Genomic DNA, 23,376 nt, shown 5'->3' on the forward strand with positions numbered 1-23,376 from the left:
GCGGAAGGCAACGTTCCCCGCAGCCCCCAGGGTCAGGCGCTCACCGTCTGCGGTTGCGTGGATGACCAGGAACTGCTGCCCTTCCAGTGCGGACACCCGGTGCGCCACCTTGGCCATCTGCATGTGGGGACGGGGTCAGCATGAGGCCTGGCCGGGCAGTGCAGCAGGTGCTCTCTCCCTGCCCTGGTGGCCTCGCCCGTTCAAGAAGAGGACGGGGCAGGAGATGAGGGGTGGGGGGTAAGGGGGGCAGGAGACAGGGTCCCCTTCTCCTGCAGGAAGCCTGGGGCCGCCATCCCACCAGGAATGACACGCTGGCTGGAACGATGTCCGTGTGTAGCTTTCAGCCCTGAAGCCTCAGCGGCCTCCGGGGCCCCAGGTGAGGAGAGGCCTGGGTGACCTCTGCTCTCAGCTGCTGCGTGGGGACCTGGGGGGTCAGAGGCGCGTCCTGCCCGCTCCCTCTCATCCAGGGCTCACTCTCTCCCGGAGCAGAAGCAGCCTTGGGGGCAGAGCCCATGCATACGCCAGCCTATGGACCCCAAGACAGACTCCCCCACCCAAACCTTCCCCGCTTCCTCCTCTGCCCTCCGGCTCCAGACGGACAACCAGATGCATCTGGGAGAGGGCTCTGTCACCCATGTCCTCAGGGCTGGGGCCGGGGCCTTCCTCAGAGCGAGCTGTGCTGGGACGTGGGCCGGCAGGGGGCTAACAGGGGACCGTCCCAAGCAGCGGCCGCGCCCAGACATACCTCGTACGCTCGGTTGTCAAGTCCATGGAGGCCCAGGTACCTCTCGGAAAATGCGGACGCTGGACGGAAGCAGAGGGGAGCGTTAGCCCTTGGCCTCGGCCCCTCGGACTGTGAAATAGCTGGAGTAAAGCCCCAGAAAGCCTCGCTGAATTTGAAAACACAGAGTATGTCGCATGTATTCCACGGGGCGATCATTCTAGGCTATTAAAATCTGGACTTAGGTGAGTTCCTGTATGGTTTTCAGCTGAAATGTGCACGAATCACTTCCCAAAGATGAACGCGTCAGCCGTGAGCCTCCGGGCCCCCCACCCCTGCTGCTGTGTCCCTGTGTGCAGCTGGGGCTGGTGGCCGAGCCTCCCTGCGGCCCTGACCCGAGTGCCGGCTCTCAGAGCCCGCAGAGAAAGCCTGTCCCACACTTAAACCAGTGGTGATGTCACAGAACCATTTGCGTTTGGGGAAAAGAGGCTGGGTGACCAAAAGGTGGGGACGCCGGGAGCCTCGGGCCCGGATCAGTGACCGGAGAGCCAGGTCCAGGCAGGCGGGGACCGGCCCCCACACCTGGGGTTGGACGGTGGAGGGGGGCCGCAGGTACGGGGAGCAGGGAGGGGCGGGCCCCCGGGACCCTCGGCCGTGAACACCCTCCGGGCTGAGAGAGACATGGCTCGGGCCCGGCTAGCCGATCCCGGGGCACAAGCTGGCGCTGGGGGTGGCGTGCAGGGAGCCCCCTTCCCTCGGCTCCCACGATGCCCACGCTGCAGGTGGACCGCTGGTCGGGCTTCAGCTCCTGGTCTTACGTCGGGGAGGACGGTTCAGGGACGCGGGTGGGTCAACCCCTTTCAGAATAAGCAGCTTGGAAATCCCACCCCCCCACCCCCCGCACTCCCAACCCAGGCTGTCTGCCAGGCCTCACCGCTGCCCACACCTCCCCAAGGGGTATCAGACGGGGCCCTGGGAGGCGGCGCGGGGAGGGCGTGTGCCCGCCTTGTCAGGACCCTCACCATAGAGCTTGAAATCCGTGATGGGGGAGAGCGCGGAGCCGCAGCTGAAGACTGGAGCCTGGCCGTCGCCCTTGGCCGGGAGGAGGTAGGTGCTCAGGTATCCGCCGTAGTCCTGGGGGCGGGGCCAGACAGGGGGCGGGGCCAGACAGGGGGCGGGGCCAGACAGGGCGGGGCTCAGCAGCGCTGCCACGGGGCCCTTTCCTACCCCCGTGGTGGATTCATGTCATGTGGATGTATGGCAAAGCCAATACAATATTGTAAAGTAATTAGCCTCCAATTAAAATAAACAAATTTATATTAAAAAAAGTCGACATTAAACATCTCCAAGGGACATAAAAAGAGGGAAAGCAAACACCTCTCCCAACTAAACGCACCGTGAGGTGAGCACCCTTCCGGGGCCTCGTGTTCATGCGCCATGAAGGCGGAATCTGATGGTCACGTGGAGTGTGACCGTGTGCTAGAGAACCCTTGTGAGTGTGCATGACTGCCACGTCCGTTCAGTCCGGCGCCTCCAGCATACCATTGCTTGCTGCCTTCCCTGTCTACAGACAGAGTCAACCTATTTTCTCTGATTTTTCTTTTGGCTGTACCAGGTCTTAGCTGTGACCTGCGGGATCTAGTGCCCTGGCAACAGATCAAACCCGGGCCCCCTGCACTGGGAGTGTGGAGTCTTAGCCACTGGACCGCCAGGGAAATTCCCATTTTCTGTGCTTCTGAGGAAGGGCCCACGAGGAGTCAACATCAGAGGGCTCGGGCACAGGCCGCCATGATGCTCTGTGACAGATGTCCACACGTGTCCTGTACGTGGCCACTCCTCCGTATCCTGTGTGGCCCTCGCTCTGGGGTTGAGATGGAAGACCGCAGTGTGAGCCTCCCGGGGAGAGTAAGCATGACACCCGGCCTGCCGTGGGTGTGGCTTGGCCCAGAGGTCTTCCTGTTTCTCAGAAGGCCCAGAGGGAAGGGGCCACACAGGGGATGCTTTGATGAGCAAAGGGGGGCAGGCGTTAAGGGTGTGGATGTGTGTGCAGGGGTGTGTGCTGGGCGGGAGGGTGGCGTGACATCTATGCCAAGCTCACTGTAGAATTAACGGGTTTTGATGTAAGTTTAAGTGTGTTATAACAACACTCCTTCAGTAAAACAGGACTATCTTTCTCTTAACGACATAAGAGTCTTTTCGGTTTCTTGCAAATAATATTCATGGTCAATGAAATCGCCAAGTCTTACGGGTCATTTTTCAGCTTTTTTTTTTTTTAACGTTGACTGACCACACCAGAGGCTGGTGAACACGCGCAGCACTGGAACTCTGCTGGGAACCCACTTGCTGCTGGTGGGGATGCTGAGTGTTACAGACTCTGTGGAAGACAGCGTGGTGGATTCCTTCAAAACTGAGCATTCCCTTATCATATGACCGTACACTCCTTGGTATTTAAGAAGCTGAAAACTTAGATGTCCACAAAAACCTGCACAGGGATGACGTTTTATTCGTCACTGCCACAGCAACTTGGAAGCCACCAAGATGCCCTTCAGTAGGTGAGTGGATAAATCATGGCGCACTCAGACAGTGATTGTTTGGTACTAGAAAGAAATGACCAGTGAAGCTAAAAAGAGACATGGAGGAACGTTGAATGCATATCGCCAAGTGAGAGAAGGCAATCTGACAAGGGCCCACACTGTATGATCCCAGCACTCTGACGAGCTGGAGAAAGCGAGCCGCTGTCCAGTCACTCAGTCGTGTCTGACTGTTTGCGACCCCATGGACTGCAGCATGCCAGGCTTCCCTGTCCTTCACCATCTCCTGAACCTTGCTCAAACTCATGTCCATTGAGTCGGTGATGCCATCCAACCATCTCATCCTCTGCTACCTCCTCCTCCTGCCCTCAGTCTTTCCCAGCATCAGGGTCTTTTCCAATGAGTCAGCTCTTCCCATCTGGGGGCCAAAGCACTGGTTTCAACATCAGGCCTTCCAATGAACACTCAGAACTGATTTCCTTAGGATGGACTGGTTGGATCTCCTTGCAGTCCAAGGGACTCTCAAGAGTCTTCTCCGACACCACAGTTCAAAAGCATCAATGCGTCTGTGCTCAGCCTTCTTTATGGTCCAACTCTCACATCTGTACATGACGACTGGAAAAACCATAGCTTTGACTAGACAGACTTTTGTTGGCAAAGTAATGTCTCTGCTTTTTAATACACTGGAGAAGGCAATGGCACCCCACTCCAGTACTCTTGCCTGGGAAATCCCATGGACAGGGGAGCCCAGTGGGCTGCAGTCCATGGGGCTGCAAAGTGTCGGACACGACTGAGTGACTGAGCGCAGTACACAGTACAGCTTTGTCACAGCTTCTCTTCCAAGGAGCAGGTATCAGGGAAGGGGAGAGGTGTGAACGGGTGGAGCACAGGGACCCTGAGGGCAGTGAGGCTACCTGGGCGGCCCTATGGTCATGGACACGTGCCACCGTACATGTGTCCAAGCCTGCAGAAGGTGCGGCCCGGGAGTGAGCCCTGTGTGAACTGCGGGCTCTGGGTGATCGCGGTCCGTCAGCGCAGGCTCACCCAGTGTAAAAAGAACGGCTCCAAATGGCGGCGATGGTGATGGCGGAGGAGCTCTGCAGCTTGCGAGGGAACCGCTCAAGCTTGCTGTGGACCGGAAACTGCTTTAAACAAAGTCTTTTGCGAAAAAAAAAAGTGTGGAACACAGCTTTCCCAGAGGACTCAGGGCCTTCTAGGATCTCAGCGAGCGTGTTCTGGGCCCCGACACCACGCTGTCCTTGGGGGAGAGCTGCAGGACGCAGCCGGGCTGGATACCTGCAGCTCCGCCGGGCCCGCCCCGTCTCCGGGAGCTCCTGGGCTTCATGACAAGAGGGACATGGAGCCTGGGCGGGGCCCAGACTCACATAGGTGGGCCCGAGAAGGGAATCAGGGGACTTCCCTAGTGCGCCAGCAGGTACGAATTCGCCTTGCAAATGCAGGGGTCACGGGTTCCATCTGCAACCTTTAGTGGGTAACTAAGATCCCACGTGCCTTGGAGCAGCTAAAGCCCAAACTGCAATTCCCCAGCCCTAGAGCTGTACCTGGAGTCCCTGGGCCACGACAGAAGGTCCCACACGCTGCAACTGAGACCTGATGCAGCCCAATTAAAAAAAAATTATACAAAAAAGGAAGAAAGAGAGGAGCACGCCCACCAGCTACAGGGATCAATGGCTTGTTCCTCTGAAGAGACACAGTCACTGAGTCCACGAGCCTCTGTCTGAGGCACTATTCAGAGAGGCCAGGGACCCACTGGGCACAGCGGCCGAGGAAGGTGCAAGGGGCCGGGGCTGAGTCCAGGTGCCCGCCATGGGGAGGGGCCGGGGATGCAGGCCAGGCTTCCGGCAGCGGGGGGCATGCTGGGGGGAGATTCCCAGGCTGGACAGAGGCTGAGCCCAGCCCAGAGCCTGGCCTTGAGCTGAGGCCAGTCTGCTGGGCAGGAACGTCTCTGTGGGAGCGGTTGGTAGGGCCATCACGGCAAGGTCTGCTGTGGTTAATTCAGTCTCCTCGGAGCCTCACAGGCTGGGAGCGGGCTTCCACTAGGACGGACTGACCTGAGGACTCTGTCCAGACTGGGGTCCGGCCCTGAGGCGGGCCCTTTACCACCACACCTCCTAGGGTGCACACAGCACGCATTCTGGGACCCTCCACGGGGCGGTGTTGCGTCTCTGATGTGTGAGGCTCCCGGGCAGTGCTGGGCTCAGAGGTGATGACCCAAGAGGTTGCCCTCTGGTTACCTGTTCAAACCCCCACCTGCCGTGAGGCCACCCCAGGCCCCTGCGGGTTCTCTCAGTGGGAGGACGGTTCTGCCTGTCCCTCTGTGCTCCTGCCATGAACCCAAGAGCCCACGATCCAGGCAGCTTAACCATGGCAGGGAGGGCACCACGGTGACAGGAGGTGGTCCTCTGGGACCTGAGGCCCAGTCACCGGCCCCACACCCGGCTCCGGCCCGCAGATGTGGGGCACCCGTGGAAGCTTCTCTGGTTTGATAGCTCAGGGTGTGAGTCGCCCCACCCACTCCCTTCCATGTAAGGGAACCTAGTCAATAAGCATGAAAGAGGAAAAGTGAAAGTGACGTCGCTCAGGCGTGTCTGACCCTCTGCGACCCCAGGGACTGTAGCCCGCCACGCTCCTCCGTCCATGGACTCTGCCAGGCAAGGACACTGGAGTGGGGTGCCATTTCCTTCTCCAGGGGATCTTTCCGACCCAGGGATCGAAGCCGGATCTCCCACACTGCAGACAGACTCTTTACCGTCTGAGCCACCAGGGAAGCCCTTCCAAAATGAGCATGGCCCCTGCACATAAGGGCTTCCCAGGGGGCAGCAGTGGTGAAGAAGCTGCCTACTAACGCAGGAGACGCAAGAGACCTGGTTTGGTCCCTGGGTCGAGAAAATCCCCTGGAGGAGGGCATGGCAACCCACTCCAGTGTTCTTGCCGGAGAATCCCATGGACAGAGGGGCCTGGTGGGCTACAGTCCACGGGGTCGCAGAGTCGGACACGACTGAGCGCACACACAGATTCAGTGCTGCACGTTGCAGGCGGATTCTTTACCAGACGGGCCGCCAGGGAAGCCAGTACTGCTCATCAAGACACAGAAAGAGAGACCCCCGCCTCCCCGTGTTCCGGGGCACCACCCTGAGAACCCAGCAGGCTGGTCCTGAAAGCAGTCAGGAGCCTCACGGAGCACGCCCCAGGGATCTGCTTCTTACTGCCTTCCCTTCCAGATGATGTGAGAAGCTCCTGAGGCTGCTCAGATGAAGACCCCCCACCCCCCATCCCTGCGCCGGGCTGAACATCCAAACTCTTTTTAAACAAGAACCGCTTGCCCGTGGCAGGACCAGAGACACACCCTACACATCAGGGTTCGGTCGGGTGATGGGGCGGGTGGGGGTCCGAGCAAGGGGTGTGGACCCCAGCAGGCAGCTCACCTTCCCAAACACGGCCACGCGCGTCTTGTCGATGTACGGCTCCTTCAGCATCACCCTGCAAGGCCAGGCAGAGAGGGAGGGGTCAGTGCTGCCTGGAACCCAACCCGGGGGCTGGAGCCGGGCTTTCCCGCCCTTTTCAAAGATGAAAGCCCCCTCTTAGAGGAAGTACTGAGACTCTAACTGTTGGCCGTGCTTACGCAGTGCACTGGACGCCCACGTGAAGCACTCGAGGCTCCCGTGCGTCACCGTGAGGCGGCCGGGCATGCAGAGCTCGCAGGTTGAGAACCAGGGACTCACAGCAGCACAGGCCATGCTGGAGACTCGTGGGCCCGGCTGGGTCCCGTCTCCACCATGGTCACCCCTCACTTGGACCACGCGAGCCTCAGGCTCGGGGACGGAGCTCTGAGGTCCGCAGGGGTGACTTGGCTGTGAGTTGGCGCCCTGGCCCCCAGCTCCTGGGCGGGTCCGTCATGGGCCTGTTGGGGACAGCATCTTCCTGCCTTGAGCCTCCCGGCAGGGCTCCGTCTGGACGTGCCCAGCTCGGCACCCGGGGTTTCTGCCTGGGTCCTTCCTCGTCCTCTCACTGTGGTCCCTCAGGGCCCCTCATTTCCCCCACGAAGTGGCTGGAATCGTCCTGGTTTCTGGACCCTCGTTCAGCAGCAGGAGTCCCGCCAGGAGTCTATCTGCTGCTTCTGTCCACTTGCCGCCACTGCGAGGCCTCCCTCCCCTGCTTCCCATCACCCCTTTCCGGGTATCGCCCAGCGGTTATTTTCTTGTCTGCTGGCTGGAGCCACCCTGTCACTTCTGACCGCCCTTCTCAGTCTGGGGGACTCAAACTCCCGAGCCTGGGCCCCAAGAGTGCGCGGTCCTTCTCCAGTCGGCTCTCCAAGGGTCCTACGCCCTGGACCCGGCCAGCCCTTCATGGTTAGAGCAGCGCTTCTGTGGTGATGTCGGAAGCCCACGGACCCCAGTTCCTGGGGCTGGGCGGGCCGGTCCAGAGTGGAGCAGCAACTGCTCTGACTTCTTGCCATGATACAAATTCAGGCACCTTCTGTGCCCTTGGTACAGTCGGCCCTCTGCGTTCATGGGTTTCACATGCACAGATTCAACCAAATGCTTATTGAAAATATTAAGGAAGAAACCCAGAGAGTTCCAAAAAGCAAAACTTGAATTTGCCACACTCTGGCAACTATCTGTACAGCATTTACATTGTATTGAAAACCCCTCCTTCCAAAAAAAACCCCAGAAAAATTCAGGAATCCAGAGGGAACAGAGATAACACAGTAAACAGAGGAAAACCATCACTAACATATCTAGAAAGAGAAGAAATACTGAACCGATAAGACAAGAAGACTTTGCTCTTGGGTGAAGAGAGAAGGTTATGGATTTTGAAGTGTCATGCCTGCCAATGAACATTAAGAGAAAGGCTGGAAAGTAGGAGATAAAGGGATGTTGAGAATAAACCCAGAAGCACCAAAACCAGCACAATAGAAGCTCCAGAAAGAAACAACAGAGAAAGGAGAAGTCAGTGGCACACTGCGGTGAAAACTTTCTGAGGACGAGGACAAAGAACAATTAATCTCCAGGCTGAAAAGTCCCACACCAAGAGTGGACGTCTAAGCATGCCAAGAGCGAAGAGGTCTTTCTCCCGGAAGGGAGCAATGGGCCGTCTACAAGGATTAAAACAGGAAGATCAGCAGACGCTTCTCACTAGCAACCCCAGAGGGTGGACGATTCCAGGGCCTTCTAGACAGAGACTACTGTCTGCAGATTTTACATCTAGATAAGCAATAACCTCAAATGTGGGAATAGAATAAAGACATTCTGTAATGTTTTCTAGATTCACGAAGGACAAAGTAAATAAAAAGGGGGATATATATCCGTCATTCTTTGGCACGAGACCCAGGGTGCGTGCAAAGCACGTGACCTGGGGAGGGTGTGACAGGGCAACCAGGGTGACCCTGCAGACACCTGGTCCAGGTGGAGCAGGAGAAGGGGCTGCAGCTTGAGAGAAGAATGTGGGAATGGATGCTATTAGCAGGTGTGGTGAACTGATGCTTTCAAACTGTGGTGCTGGAGAAGACCCTTGAAACCAGTCAATCCTAAAGGAAATCAACCTTGAACATTCACTGGAAGGACACATGCTGAAGCTCCAATACTTTGGCCACCTGATGCGAAGAGCCGACTCATTGGAAAAGACCCTGATGCCAGGAAAGATGGAAGGCAGGAGGAGAAGGGGACGACAGAGGATGAGATAGCTGAATGGCATCACTGACTCAATGGACATGAGTTTGGGTGAACTCCAGGAGATGGTGAAGGTATCCAAGTGAAAGACAAAGCTACAGTCCAGGAAAAATTAAATGATGCGGCAGAAAGTAGGGCATGAGAGCCCACGGGGTCTGCAGTCAGCACCATTTACGCAGTGATCCTGCACCTCCGATGGCTGATCTAACCAGGCAGCTGATGGTTACACTCCTGGGAGAATGATGGTACTGAACAGCTACTCCTCACCTGTAATGATCGGAAGTCAAGTGATGAGCAATCGTGACGTGATGACAGCCGTGTTCAGAAAGGTGGAAGCAAACGCTTGATGAAGGCGGTGAGGGGTCGAGGGTGGCTGCCTCTGCGAAGCAGGGCTGGTGGGAGGGTCTGGTGAAGGGCAAGGGAACTGGTGTGGTTTATTCATGCATTTGTTATGGGTCGAATTCTGCAAAATACGTTGGATTTCTAACCCCGCAAACCTCCGTGTGGGACCACAGCTGTCAATAGGGCCACTGCTGATGTAATGAGTAGGTCAAGATGAGGCCACACTAGAGTGGCGTCCTTCTAAGAGGAGAAGGGGCACAGACACCTCGGGAGGACACAGCCCATGAAGACACAGGATCACAGGGATGGATCTACAAGCTGAAGGTTGCCAGCCTCCGCGGGAGCGGGAAGAGCAGGTGGGACCCTCTGCGGCAGGCGTTAGCCCGCACCCGATCCCGGTTTCCAGCCCTAGGAGACGCAACACTTAACACCTGGGCTTGTTTAAAACATGATGCAGGTGCCATAGGCAGCCTGGCGGACTTCAGGTCTCACACACACACACACACACACACACAGCCTTGGTCGACCTGCAAAGCATGGTGGCCACGCCCACACAATGGAACCACTGAAGACACCTCTCCAAGTTTCTGAATTCTCTCCTCGTGATCCCAATCCCTGATACACTGACGGGGCTCGAGGACCGTCTGGTGAAAGGGCTCACCCGGTCCCAGTGGGGTTCTGCCGCATAGCCGGATGTGGTCTGCGGAGACCATGGTGTCCACCCCAAGGGGCCTTGGCTCCACTCCAGTTCATAAACTATCTCGGACTTTTGCTCGCAGCCCTGTGTGCACATCCACAGGCAGCCTCCGATCTCTGGTGGCCGGCCCTGCAGCGGCTTTACCTGGAGGGTCACTTCCTGAGCTGGAACCACGCGTCACGGTCACAACCCTCACCTGTAAAGTGCTGGGGAGGCTTCTGGGGAAAACAGTGTTTTCAGATATCAAATATTTTTATGATCTTGCTGCTACGTGTGCTCAGTTGCTCAGTTGTGTCCGACTCTGCGACCCCATGGACTGTAGCCCGCCAGCCTCCTCCGATCGTGGCATTCTCCAGGCAAGAAAACTGGAGTGGGCTGTCATTTCCTTCTCCAGGGGATCTTCCCCACCTGGGGACTGGACGCGTGTCTCTCGCGTCTTCTGCACTGGCAGGCAGACACCTTACCACTGCACCACGACTAGGTCCACTACCTACCAGCAGTTCCACGTGCTGGCCCTTTCCGGGGCAGCAGTGGAGCCTCCAGACGGGGGGAGCGTGGTGCGGGCTCTGGGAGCGCGTCTCGCCTCCCGGACGCTCTCAGCTGCAGTGCAGGGCAGGGCGTCCGTCTCGAGGGAGCAGGCGCAGCGCTCAGCTCCACCTTGGGGTCTGCAGAGGCCCCGTGTGAGCAGGGAGAGACTCTGGCCTCCAGAGCACGTCTGGGGGCGGCGGGCTGACACCCTGGAGCGGCAGTGCTCTCACCTTCCAGCCTTCCCCATGCCGCGCCATCTCAGTGGGCGGGGTGGGGCCCCTGCTGGCCCCCGCCAGCCTGGCAGAGATGCTCAGGGTCCAGATGCCCCTGGAAGCTGATTCCTCCCTCTGTCTGTCCCTCTGACCCCCGCGGTCGGAGGGCTCTGCCCCACTGTGCTCCAGCCTGCGTTCTGCACAAACATGCCTCCTGCACGTCCGAGCGTGTGCAGGCACCGCTTCCGGGGACCCACGCTGACACAGGGGTCATGGACCACAGAGCTGCCCCCAGCACTTTTGGAGCTGGGGAACCTCACAGCCAGAGACTGGACGAGACATGAACGCGGGGCCGGCGGGAGAGATGTGTCACTAAGATTGTCCTTCCCCGCATGTGAACGTTGGGAGGGACGCGGGACGCATGGCCCAGCCCACTTCCCTGATGTGCCACGTCCGTCTCCCTGTTCCTCATCATCTCGCAGAGTTTGCCCAAGTTCATGTCCATTGAATCGGTGATGCTATCTAACCATCTCATCCCCTCACTCCTTTCCCCTTTTGCCCTCAATTTCCCCAGCATCAGGGTTTGTTCCAATGAGTCGGCTCTTTGCATCACATGGCCGAAATACTGGGGCTTCAGCTTCAGCATCAGTCCTTCCAATGGATATTTAGGACTGATCTCCTGTAGGATGGACTGGTTGGATCTCCTTGTAGTCCAAGGGACTCTCAAGAGCCTTCTGCAGCACCACAGTTCGAAAGCATCAATTACTCTAGCGCTCAGCCTTCTTTATGGTCCAACTCTCCTATCTGTACACGACTCCTGGAAAGACCATTTGACCTTTGTTGGCAAAATGATGTCTCTGCTTTTTAATATGCTGTCTGGGTTTGTCATGGCTTCTGGTTATTCCTCTCTCCTTAAAGCTCCCTGTTTGAATGTTTCCTGCCAAGACTCTCTCCCAGAAAACTCACTACACTGCTACCAGGATCTCGGTTCCGAAGATGAAGGTGACTTTGCCACCTCCTGGCTGAAACCCTCTGTGGGGACGCTGCTGCTTGGAGAGCAGGCAGCAGCTCGGAGGACGGGAGGGGAGGCGCCCAGCCCAGCCGCCCACCCCTCCCCGCGTCCCCAGCCTTCACGCAGCATGGTATTTACAGTTGGGGGGCCCGAAGTGCCTGCACCCCTGCCTCACCTCAACCTTCACTCACGGTATTTTCCTTGTGGAACATGCACCTCTCATTTCCCGCAGACACGTCCTTATTTATTAATCCTCTGAGGTGAGGTCCTGGCCGGAAGCCATCTCCTTGCAGGAGCCCCTCCGGGCAAGGCTGTGCTTCCCCCCTGATGCCCCGAGTGCCTGTTCACATGGCCGGCTCCTCCTCCATCGAAGGGGAGACCCGCTGGGCTCCCAGACCAGGGGTGGGGAGCCCCGGGGAGTGAGAGTCAGGGGCTGGCCTCATGGTTTCTTAAACTGAGAAAACCGGGCTATGTCTAATGAGAATACAGACCCAGATCCTAAGAGAGCTGAGTAAATTTTCCAAGGCTCCAGGCATGTGGGGAGCAGCCTCCCGAGGTCCGTGTGGCTGGCATGGCTTATGCTCCTGACCCCAGAAGCCTCAGTGGCTTAAGAGTTGGCCAATTTTTCTATTTTACTATTATTTTCCTGGAACTGGTTCTGTTCGGTTTTTGAACAGATGGCTGATCAATCCCTTATTTTTGGAAACACCGTGGGTGTGAAACAGCCGTGCACCCTCTGTCTGTGCTCAGAGCGGGGCAGTCAGGCTAGCCACGCCGGCCGGCGGGGTGCATGAAGGACGCCGTGTCCTCCGCCGGGGCCTCTGGGCTTTGAGGGGGTGGTCAGACCAGGGAAGGTGAGGGTAGGGGGCAGTGGCAGGCGGGGAAGGACAAGAAAAGGGGGGCTTGGGGAGGGGGCTGCGCCGTGACCTGGTCACACCCCTTGTCCCTCCGAGCCCCACCGGGGCCTCGCGCTTCTCCCCAGGAGAGGCTGCAGCACCGGTGTCCACTGGGCGCCACCTGCTCCTCCTCCCCCTGCTGGCTGAGCTGTCACTCGCCCTCCCTTCTCTGCCCAGCCCTCTGGGTCTCAGGAATGGGGCGGGGGCTGCCCCACTGCTCTCGTGGGTTATTGGTTCTGGGCTCCTGGGGAGGCTCCTCCCTTCCCTTCTGAAGGCTTCTGTAAGTGGATCAAGGTGCTGAAGGCAGGTGCTCTGGCAGCCATCCTGTGAGCATGAGGAGCAGAGGCTCAGCGGTGCTCCGTGCCTGGCTGAGATGAGAGCTGGAGGGAGCCAGGCCTGAGGCAGACCCTCACCTCTGGGTCTCCAGCCAACAGACCTGATGCCTGATGCCCGTCTGGACTCCAGAGCCAATACAGGGCTGTGTTTGTAAAGTACCTTTGATGCTGCCTGTGTGTTTGTGTGTGCTGTTGAGTTTGAGGCAAAAGTATGGTGACGGATGCGCCTTCCCAGACTCTCGGGTCCTCGGCCGTCTCTCTCGCCCCTATGTTCTGCCTCTAGCACGTGTAGGTCTGGCCGCATGGCCTGTCTCTCCGCCAGCTCACAACTCCCTTGAGGAAAGGGTGCCATTCACTCACTCACTCGAGGTTTCATCCACTTAATACTTACTTACTGAGCACGTATCACATGTACATGCACATCACATGTATGCACGTCACGTGACATCAATCTTTCTAAACACAAGAGAGAAAACGTTCTGAACAGTCAGTAGAGTGAAATCTCCTAAACCTCAGAGCGCAGTCGTGACGGCTCATGGGCCGGGACGTCACGCTGTCTTACGGCCCTTCAGTCCGCGACACTGGTCCACCTGGGCACTGTATCGCACTCTCCAAGGCCCAGGGTCCAGCACCGTGCACCCGGATCTCAAGGAGGACGACCGCCGTGCCCATGCCACTCCCGTCCCTGCAGCACCTGAGCCCGTGCGTCTCACGCCTCTCCCATGTGAAGTCTGCCGCGTGTGCAGTAAACTCGGAAGACCCAACCTTGGCCAATGCGCCCGCAGGCCAGTGAGCGGCATAGGTCCCTGACGGCTCTCATTCCGGGGCGGCGATAACATCCAGTCAACACCTCTGCTCCTCGGCCCCTTCTGTCCCTGGAGAGTCTACTAGCCCTGCCTCCGTGAGCAGGACGTGAGAGAGCCATAAAACATGCGGAGTGGGGCTTCCAACCTGCCTGGTGCACTCCTTTCTCAGGAAGGAGGTGACTGGCTACACGGCTCACCTTCTCTCTCCCTCTCCCTGCCCTCCCCCCATGATCAGTGGCCTAGGTCCGTGACCACAGCACCGGGAACCCACAAAGGCCCACATCACGGTCTCTGCACCTTGTTGCAATCAGCAAAGCAGAAAGGCCACCAGCCGTGCAGCGACTAGGACCCTGGTCTTTGGGAGCATATGGCTGGCAGGAATTCACTGGGGAATCACCAGAGACTTCTGGGGGTGCCAGCAAAGCGCAGGCAGAATGTGTGCACCACCAGGAAACAAGACCACGATGCAACCCAGGTAGAGATGCGACCCCCCAACCCCATTCCAACAGCGCCCCTGGGGTGCTCACCGCACGGCCTCCATCTGGTCCTTCTCCTCCAGGGAGCCCAGCCTCCGCCTCACCTCATGCAGCAGCCTGGTGCCCTGGAAGCCGCTGCCGCGGCCATCACACTTGACCACCACGGCCCCGTGGCTGCTCACCATTACCGTCTCCCAGGTCACTGCAAACTTCTCGGCCACACTCTGGCTCCCCGGGGTGCCGTCCCTGGAAGAGACAGGCCAGGCCTGAGCACGCAGCTGCAGGGCATGGGGTGTGGTGACTTGTCCCATAGACTCGGGAGCCTAGGGATGCTCTCCTGGGGCAGAGCCAGCCCCCACGCCCAGCTCCATACATCCGCACCCCCCAGCACGAGGGCGCTGAAGGGCCCGTTCTTGGGGAGAGACCCTGAAGAGTCCTCCCCTTCCCCTCCTGCTTGGCTCCCCATTACGGCCCACCTCTCCCATCCTTCCCAGGCGGGTTCCCAGGCTGCCCCCTTAGTGCGCATCACATGAGTGACCACGCTGTAGTGCTCTTTCCGGTGGCCCCTGGTTTGAGGGAATTAGGGGGATTCCCTGATGGCTCAGACAGTAATGGCTCCTACAATGCAGGAGACATGGGTTCCATTCCTGGGTCGGGAAAGATCCCCTGCAGGAGGGAATGGCAACCCACTCCAGGATTTTTGCCTGGAGAATTCCACGTGTGTGCATGTGCTCTGTATGTATGTGCTATGTGTTCTGGTGTGTGTGTGTGAACACGTGGGTGTGTATGTGCTGTTGTGTGCCATGGCCATCTGATGCTGTGTACGTGTATCTGTGTGTTTCCGTATATATGTGTGTGTGTGTGAGTCCATATGTATGTGTACGTGTGTGTCTATGTGTATGTGTGTGTGTCTGTACATATGTGTGAGTCTGTATGTCCACATATATGTGTATGCCTGTGTATATGTGTATCTGTGTAATGTGTATTGTGTGTCTGTATATGTGTGTGTATGTCCGTATACATGTGTATATCTGTATATCTGTATACATGTGTATGTGTGTGTATGTCCATATGTATGTTTATGTCCGTGAATATGTGTGTGTCTGTGTATATGTGTGTGTGTCTGTATATACGTGTATGAGTCTGTATGTCCATATATATGTGTATGTCCGTGTATATGTGTACGTGTGTGTCTGTGTCTGTGTGTTTATGTATATGTGTGTGTGTCCATATACATGTGTATGGATGTCTGTATACATGTGTATGTGTGTGTATGTCCATATATATATATGTATGTATGTATGTATGTGTGTGTCTCCGTGTATATGTGTATGTATATGTCTGTGTATATGTGTATGTGTGTGTGTGTCTGTATATATGTGTGTGTCTGTATACATGTGTATGTGTGTGTATGTCTGTATATATGTGTATGTGTGTGTGTCTGTGTACATGTGTATGTCTGTATATACGTGTATGCGTGTATGTCTGTATATGTGTGTCTCTGTGTGTGTCTCTGTATGTATGTCTGTATATATGTGTGTGTGTCTGTATATATGTGTGTGTGTCTGTATATATGTGTATGTATACATGTGTATGTATGTGTATGTGTGTCTGTATATATGTGTGTCTGTATATGTGTGTGTGTGTGTCTGTATATATGTGTGTGTTGTGTATATGTGCATATATGTCTGTATATATATGTGTGTGTGTCTGTATGTGTATGTGTGTGTATATGTGTATGTGTGTCTGTATATGTGTATGTGTATGTATACATGTGTATGTATGTGTACGTATGTCTGTATATATGTGTGTCTGTATATGTGTGTGTGTGTCTGTATATATGTGTGTGTTGTGTATATGTGCATATATGTCTGTATATATGTGTGTGTGTGTCTGTATGTGTATGTGTGTGTATATGTGTATGTGTGTCTGTATATGTGTATGTGTATGTATACATGTGTATGTATGTGTATGTATGTCTGTATATATGTGTGTCTGTATATGTGTGTGTGTGTCTGTATATATGTGTGTGTTGTGTATATGTGCATATATGTCTGTATATATATGTGTGTGTGTGTCTGTATGTGTATGTGTGTGTGTATGTGTATGTGTGTCTGTATATGTGTATGTATACATGTGTATGTATGTGTATGTGTGTCTGTACATATGTGTGTCTGTATACATGTGTGTGTGTGTCTGCTTGCTGGTGAAGTGCCCAGACAGTGAGGAGAAGTGCCCAGTTAGTGACGAGCTGGGCAGGACCGTGTGTCCAGCCGGGCGTCTTCGGGTGCAGCCTTGTCCCTGAGGGCCTGGCTGGGTGCCCGGGGTGATGCACAGAGCTATCAGGCTCTGGGCGCCTTCCTGGGTGCTGACTTCCCCAGGGGCCCTGGGGCAGACCCAGTGCGGGCCTCTGCCCTCCCCTGGCCCTTTCTTCCCAGAGCCTCCCTTGCCCCACGGCCCCGTGCACACCGGGGCAGGAGCCCGAGTCAGGACACAACACCGTGAGAGGTGCTTGCAAGGCTCTGCAAAGGGGTTCTCAAAATCCGAACCAGAGGCTTCCAGTTAGCAGGGGCAGACCTGAAACCGTCCTGTGGGGACACTTGGTGTTCAAGGGTGCCTGGTGGTGCAGGAGGGGCTGCTGGCCCCGGCGAGCCCCCCGCCAGGCCCACCTCGTTTTCTGGGGGCCCTGGGCCCTGCCCAGTGAGGTCAGACCCCCAGTCAGCTTTCCCGCTGTCCCGGGGCCGCTGGGCAGCCATGGCAGCAGGACCCATGGGATATGACTCAGCACCTGGGTTCAATGTTGAGAATCCCCCGAGGCTTTCCTTTAACATCCGGGGTCACTGGTAGTTACAGACAAGGGGCTAAAATTGCTCTCTGATTTTAGTGTGCAGCGGGATTGGGCTCCCCTTCCCACCTTCTTGAGGGTGTGGTCCTTGCCCCTGGGATACTCACACCACCAGGAGCAAGGGGTAGTGGGCGGTGTCGGTGAAGGTCGCCGGCTTGAGGATCTGAACGGGCAGGTCTAGGCAGAAACGGAACACAGGGCCGCACGTTAGGGGCCAGAAGTGTGGCCAGGAGGGGAGGGCGGGACGGGCCTCGGAGGGGCAAGGCCGGGCCTCCACAGACAGGGTGACTCCAGCTCCTTCTGGACTTGGACAAAGCACCCAGTCAGTCTCCTTGAGGCTGAGTTTCTTCAATTGACGGCTTCCCTGTGGCTCAGATGGTAAAAAAAAAAAAAAAAAAGAAAAAAGAAAAGAAAAACCTGCTTGCAATGCAGGAGGTCTGAGTTTGATCCCTGGGTGGGGAAGATCCCTTGGAGAAAAGAATGGCAACTCACTCCAGTCTTCTCGCCTGGAGAATCCCACGGACAGAGGAGCCTGGTGGGCTACAGTCTGTGGGGTTGCAAAGAGTCAGACACGACTGAGCAACCAACACTTTTCTCCACCTGAGGCTTAAAGGAAATCTTGTGCAGAGGAATATGTGGACAGACAGGAATGCCTGGACCACCAAGGGCTGAGCGCTTGCTAACAGCAGAATTCCAGGCAGGGGGAAATGAGCCCCGGGGGAACATGCACTCTGTCACGAGGGACTCCTGCAACATACAGCTAAGTGGGGAGGGACGCTGGGGAGCGGTGGGGACGCGGGGAGGCAGAGACTCAGTGGGGAGCGGGTGGTGAGGCAGGGCAGAGCCCAGACAGAGAGGCTGGAGCTGGGGAGCCCTCACTGTTCATGGGCTGGAGCTGGGCAGGCCCGGTGCCCGGGAGCCAGCGGGAGGGAGCCGGTGCAGCTGCGGGTCCTGCGGCCAAGGCCCTTTGGACGCGGTCCCTGGCCACCAGGATGCAGTCAGGGAGGGAGAGAAGCGTGTCCCGTACCGCTGTCTCTGTCCTTCCCCGAGATGAAACTTCCTGCCTCAGTTAGAGATTGTTCACTGACGTTAACTACAGCCCAGATCGCAACTAAACTGGAATGGCCGTCTTTCCCCGCACACGGTCACTATACCAATAGATACACCCTAGGCTTGGGGATTGGCTCAGCAGCAGGCTCTGACCCGACTCTCATTACTGATTCCGGCTGAATGTTAATGGCTTGCAAATTAGATCAATGGCCCAGGGACCCGGGGACTCTATCACTGAAATATCCATAAAACATGGTCTGGGCTGCTTTCTGCCACTGATAAGCCCATGGGCAGGCTTTGGCCATCAGCGGCGGAATACATTCGGAGAGCGATCCTGGAGGGAGGTGGGCGGCTTCCCCAAGGACAGCCTTAGCCTCCAGCAGCGTTCAATGACAGACAAAATAAAAACAGGTGGGCAGGGCGACAGCGCTCGGGTTTGCTAGGACCCCCAGGGCTGATGTGTGGACGCCGGCCCGCACACGCTGTATCTTCTCCTCTTGTCTTCATCCCTGGACACCGGCGAGTAAAAACCTCGCCCTGGGAGAAACCTCGGGCGGCCTCGGCTCATTGTTTCTCAAGCCCCTTCTCTGCATTTTTGGAGGAGGGGGTGGCAAGCACCAGGGTTCCGGGGTGGGAACCATTCCTGTGGGAGCCCGCGAGCCCGCATGGATGGAGGAGGAGGAGGGCCTGGGCTAGGAGATTGGGGAGGGGGGAGGGTGTAGACAAGGAATGAGATCTGGCGTCCAGGTAACAGATGAGAAAACTGGCTGAGACGGGGGACCGGGCAGGGCAGGAGGCTGAGGTCTGAACGTGTAGGCAGCCGGCCTCAGAGGGCGCGACCTGTGAAGTCCTGTGGGCCCCTGAGAGCTCTGCCACCATCGTAAGCCTCCTGTTTCATCCATCTCGGGCCCTGCATATGACAGGGCCTGCCTGAGGTCTGCACGGAGACAGAGGTGGCGGGCGGGCAGCCTGTGGAGGCCGCCTGCTTGCTCATCCCCCGTTCCTCCCATCCTTGCCTCCAGCTCTCCATCCATCCCTCCATCAATCTAAAGGCATCCTTGTTTTTGCCTTGGTTCTTCCTTACAAAAGCGGAGCAGGAAGACGAATACCCAGTTAACGAGAGGGCTCTTGCAAAGCTGGGTCCGTCCTGAGTGACAGGTGCTGCTCGACAGTTTGGACCAGTCATGGACGCCCTCCCCGGGGCAGCCTAGACTTCCCTTTGCCCCCTTCCTGGAGGTGCGGGGGCTCCACCCTGAGCTGTCAGTCAGTTCTCTCTTTACAGCTCTGCAGGGCAGGGGAGGCAGACAGGGCCTGCATACAGGCTTCGGGGCAGTGGGGGCAGGTTTTAGGCCCCGTCCAGGTGACCCGCGCACAGACCCCGTGGGGCTGCCCACATCTCTCTGCCCCTCCTGTTAGAGCCGTGACTCCTGGGGTCTCAGGAGCCTCGTTTTTGGCCTGGACTCCTGCCCTTCCTGCCGCTCGCTTTCTGTTCTGTGGTTCCCCGCGCCCTGATGACAGCATCTGTTGGCCAACCCACTCCCCCATCCTCTCTTTCTGACTGATGGCCCCTCTCCCGCTTGGCACTGGACGTGCCCTCTGGACACGCAAAGCTGCCCGTGCTTCCAGGCCTGAGCGCGTCCTGCTGGGATCCGTGAGCATTTCAGGGACATCGGGGAAATCCAGACCTGGAGAGACAGTGGGGTGGCCCTGGCTCGGTGGGCAGAGATGTCCCCGCCAGGCATGACCACAGCCTCCACTCACACTCCTCCTGGGTTGGTTTCTTCTCCATCGGCCTCCAACACACTGAGCACGTGTGGGGCCAGAGCAACCAGCTGTGCCCACGGGCCCAGGGAGAGGTCACTGCTGCAGCTTAGTCCCCCCTCCCCACCTCTCCCCCTTGTATCTGCCCCCTGCACCTCTCCCCACCACCTACACCTCTCCCCCCATCTCTCCCCCCGCACCTCTCCCCCTTGTATCTGCCCCCGCACCTCTCCCCCATCTCTCCCCCCGCACCTCTTCCCCTTGTATGTCCCCCCACACCTCTCCCCTTGTATCTCCCCCAACGCCTCTCCCCCTTGTATCTCCCCCCAAGCCTCTCCCCCTTTATCTCCCCCCACACCTCCAGCAATGATTAGGACGCTCCCAGTACCATATGACTCCATGCGCCCAACAACAGGATGCAGGTGAAGGAGATGGGGGGTGAGGGCCCCACGTGGAATCACCTGTCAGCCTCCTCACTCCACCAAGAATCCTCCCTGGATGGATGCCCCCTTCTTCTCTGCCGACCAGAGACTCCAGGAGCCCCTTCAGAGCCCACATTGCTGGAAGCTCCACGGGACCCCAGTCCTCTTTCCTGCTCTCCCTGGAGCCCCTGGGCCCTGCCTTCCTGCTCTGAAGGACTTGGCTTCATGGAATGTGGAGTCTTGGGTGGGGCGGGGGAGCTTTCTGGATCGTGCTCCGTGGGCGAAGCCTCGGATCCTGCCCTCAGGGGCTCACAGGCCGGCATGCCCCATCTGACAGGGATGCTTAACAGGACTCCAGGGCTCACGGGCCCCCGTGACGAGCCGCTGCCCCACTGAAGGGAAAGGGCAGACGACGAGGAGCTCCCAGACGCTGTCTGGGGAGACAGACACAGGCTCTGGCCACCCTCCCTCCGCCACCCCAGGGCCTGCATTCAGGCATCACTCTTTCCCATCCATCCCTGGCGACCTTCCAAGTTAGCTCCCAAGACCTCAGAGACAATGAGCAGATGGTACCTGGATGGGTGACTCAAAAATGACTTCGAGGTTCGCGGTCTGAATGACCTGAAACCAGCCCGCTTCTAAGGGTGTCATCCCCACACAGGCAGCGCGGAGGGACACGGTGCTGTGGGGACTGAGGCCCCAGGGTGGACGTCCTGGGCCTGGGTAGCAGGGCGCCGTGCGCAGAGCTGACGAAGCTGCCGGGACCCCCTTCCCGCCTGGAGCGCGGGTCCCATCCAGCCGGGCCCCGGGGCTCTCAGGGGTGCCTGCCGCAGGACAAGCTCATGAAACTCACTGAAGGGCTGAACAGACAGCTCAGAGGGAGGACACAGGCCAAGGAAGGGCGCTGATGGTCTCCAGCCGCCCCGGCCACCAGCCTTTCGCTGTGGGTCTCCAGCTGCGAGGACGCCCCCCAGCCCTTGAGCAACACGGAGAGGCGAGCTGACAGGCAGTAAGGGCATCGGTGGCACAGAAAGGGAACGTCTGGGGGAAGCCTCTGCCCTGGGTGGTGTCCAGGCCTGCTCCCCGCCAAGGAGAGAATTTTCATCTGGGACCACGTCTAAACTGTCGGCCTCCGGGGGACAGAAATCACCGCTCCTGTTTATTTCTGTCTGGCACAGAGCAAATGTCTTGCCTATGAACACAGTCGGCTTCCCCTGGGTCCCCCTGGCTGGTGAGGGGGCAGTTGGGGCCCACACTGGGGGCCCCCGCCCCGCCCCCCCACGCCCCGCTGGCATAGCGATCGCGGTCGCACAGAGGCTGTCTCCCCTGAAGCACTCACTGTAGTCGTCAGTCTCGATTTTCCTGTACTCCACTTTCGGCATCTGCCGGTCGCTTATGGCTTTCTGTACGTGCTCGTTGGTCTCTAGATCAAACATCTCTGAAACAGACAGACCAATGATGCGTTCAAATCCCCACTCACGGATGCCCTGGCGTTTCACGTGCCTCCTGACTGCTACATCAGAGGACAGGATCACACATCCACGGCAGGAGCCAAGAGCCACAGACGTTACATCCCAAGCCCAGTCACAGGACAGGGGCGAGTCCAGGTCAGCCCGGCTGCTCCGGGCGGGAGGTGGGTTCCTCCACGGTGCCCGGCGCCCCTGCCCCCGACATGCTCCACGGCATTTCTCACACACGGGAATCATTTTGGGGGTGTGACTGGTCTCAGGACTGCTGTTTTTTTGGGAACTGACATCATGTCTGTCAAGGCAAGTGGTTTCCAAATGGAGTGGCCACAATAACACACCGGAAGAGAGGACAGGAGCTGGAGGTGACCTTTGCCACTTTGTCCAGGAAGGTGGACTTGGCTTTCTTGCCTTAGCCATAGGTGGCCCGGCCCCGGAGACCTTCATTCGAGGTGGCTGCGCGGCCGTGTGAGTCTGGGTACAGGGGGACTGGCCTGTCTCCCTCCAGGCCAGAGAGGTGGCCGCACCCTTCCCTGCACCTCAGGGGCTGCTCTGAGACCCTTACGTTGTGCCAGCTCATGAAGGCCTTGGCAGGGACCCTGTGCCTGCAAAAGCCCCCTTCTTCCATCCCCTGCAGAACTGGCCCTCCCCTCAACTGCTCCATCTGACACGTGACTTCTTTCCTCCTCTCTCCCCCAACCCTACCTGGGGACAACTCGTGGTTCCATCGAAAGGAAGTTTTATCTCCAAGGGGCTCGACCTTTGGGTAGATAAGTCACTTGGAAATGGGTGTGAACCATTAAAGAAGAACCTAATCTCACAAGCAAGCTGATAACTGCTTTTATGAACAGGCCAGACAGGTGAGCCAGCACTTAGGACCCCCAGCACTGAGTGTTCTGTCTGTGGGGCCATGGGGACCACCCTGAGCAGGACCCCCACACTTCCTCGGGGGCAGAGGCGACCACAAGTTCCCAGGGCTGGTGACAAGCCAAGAACCAAGACAGAAGGTGCTTCACGAGTTTGCTGAGCACGTATTTGGGTATTTAGCTTTGGTGACACAGTGAGGGGAGACATGGTGAAACTAGCTTTAAAAATGGTGAGGTTGGACCCCACCGCCCAGCAGGCAAGAAGCCCAGTCCTTTGTATAAAGTGAGAAGGGGAAGGTGTGTCCACACGGGCTGTGCTGACACACGGAGGTCCAAACAGTCGTGTGTGCACGCTGAGTCCTTCAGTCGTGTCTGACTGTTGCGACCCCATGGGCTGTAGCCCGCCAGGCTCCTCTGTCCATGGGATTCTCCAGGCAAGAACACTGGAGAGGGTTGCCATTTCCTCCTCCAGAGGACCTTCCCGACACAGGCATCAAACCCACACCTCTAATGTCTCCTGCACTGGCAGTTGGGTTCTTTACCACGAGCACCGCCTGTGAAGCCCGGAGGTCCTGGCAGATCTGACCTCAGCTCGGGGACCTGGAGACCCAGCCCGGAGGTGGCACCCTCTCGACCTTGCGGTCTTACAGACACGCAGGGGAGGGGACCCCGACCTCAGTGTGGCGAGAGCACCCCACGGTCCTAACAGAGCAGAGAGCA

At 57.7% G+C, this 23,376-nt stretch overlaps 1 protein-coding gene across 4 annotated transcripts in view; it reads right to left on the reverse strand.

Annotated features, from left to right (window-relative positions):
* The window catches only part of DPP6 (dipeptidyl peptidase like 6), a 1,064,355-nt gene that overhangs the window by 3,568 nt on the left and 1,037,411 nt on the right, over nucleotides 1-23,376 (reverse strand). For all 4 annotated transcript variants that reach the window (XM_027538503.1, XM_027538505.1, XM_027538502.1 and 1 more), the window contains exons 18-24: nucleotides 21,664-21,762; nucleotides 17,199-17,268; nucleotides 14,298-14,492; nucleotides 6,699-6,753; nucleotides 1,744-1,855; nucleotides 746-804; nucleotides 45-117 (exon numbers count right to left, since the gene is read on the reverse strand). In XM_027538503.1, the coding sequence (XP_027394304.1) occupies nucleotides 45-117; nucleotides 746-804; nucleotides 1,744-1,855; nucleotides 6,699-6,753; nucleotides 14,298-14,492; nucleotides 17,199-17,268; nucleotides 21,664-21,762 (663 nt within the window). The remainder of the gene's footprint in view (nucleotides 1-44; nucleotides 118-745; nucleotides 805-1,743; nucleotides 1,856-6,698; nucleotides 6,754-14,297; nucleotides 14,493-17,198; nucleotides 17,269-21,663; nucleotides 21,763-23,376) is intronic.

The sequence above is a fragment of the Bos indicus x Bos taurus genome, chromosome 4 (genome assembly GCF_003369695.1).
Source record: "Bos indicus x Bos taurus breed Angus x Brahman F1 hybrid chromosome 4, Bos_hybrid_MaternalHap_v2.0, whole genome shotgun sequence".
Taxonomy (NCBI): domain Eukaryota; kingdom Metazoa; phylum Chordata; class Mammalia; order Artiodactyla; family Bovidae; genus Bos; species Bos indicus x Bos taurus.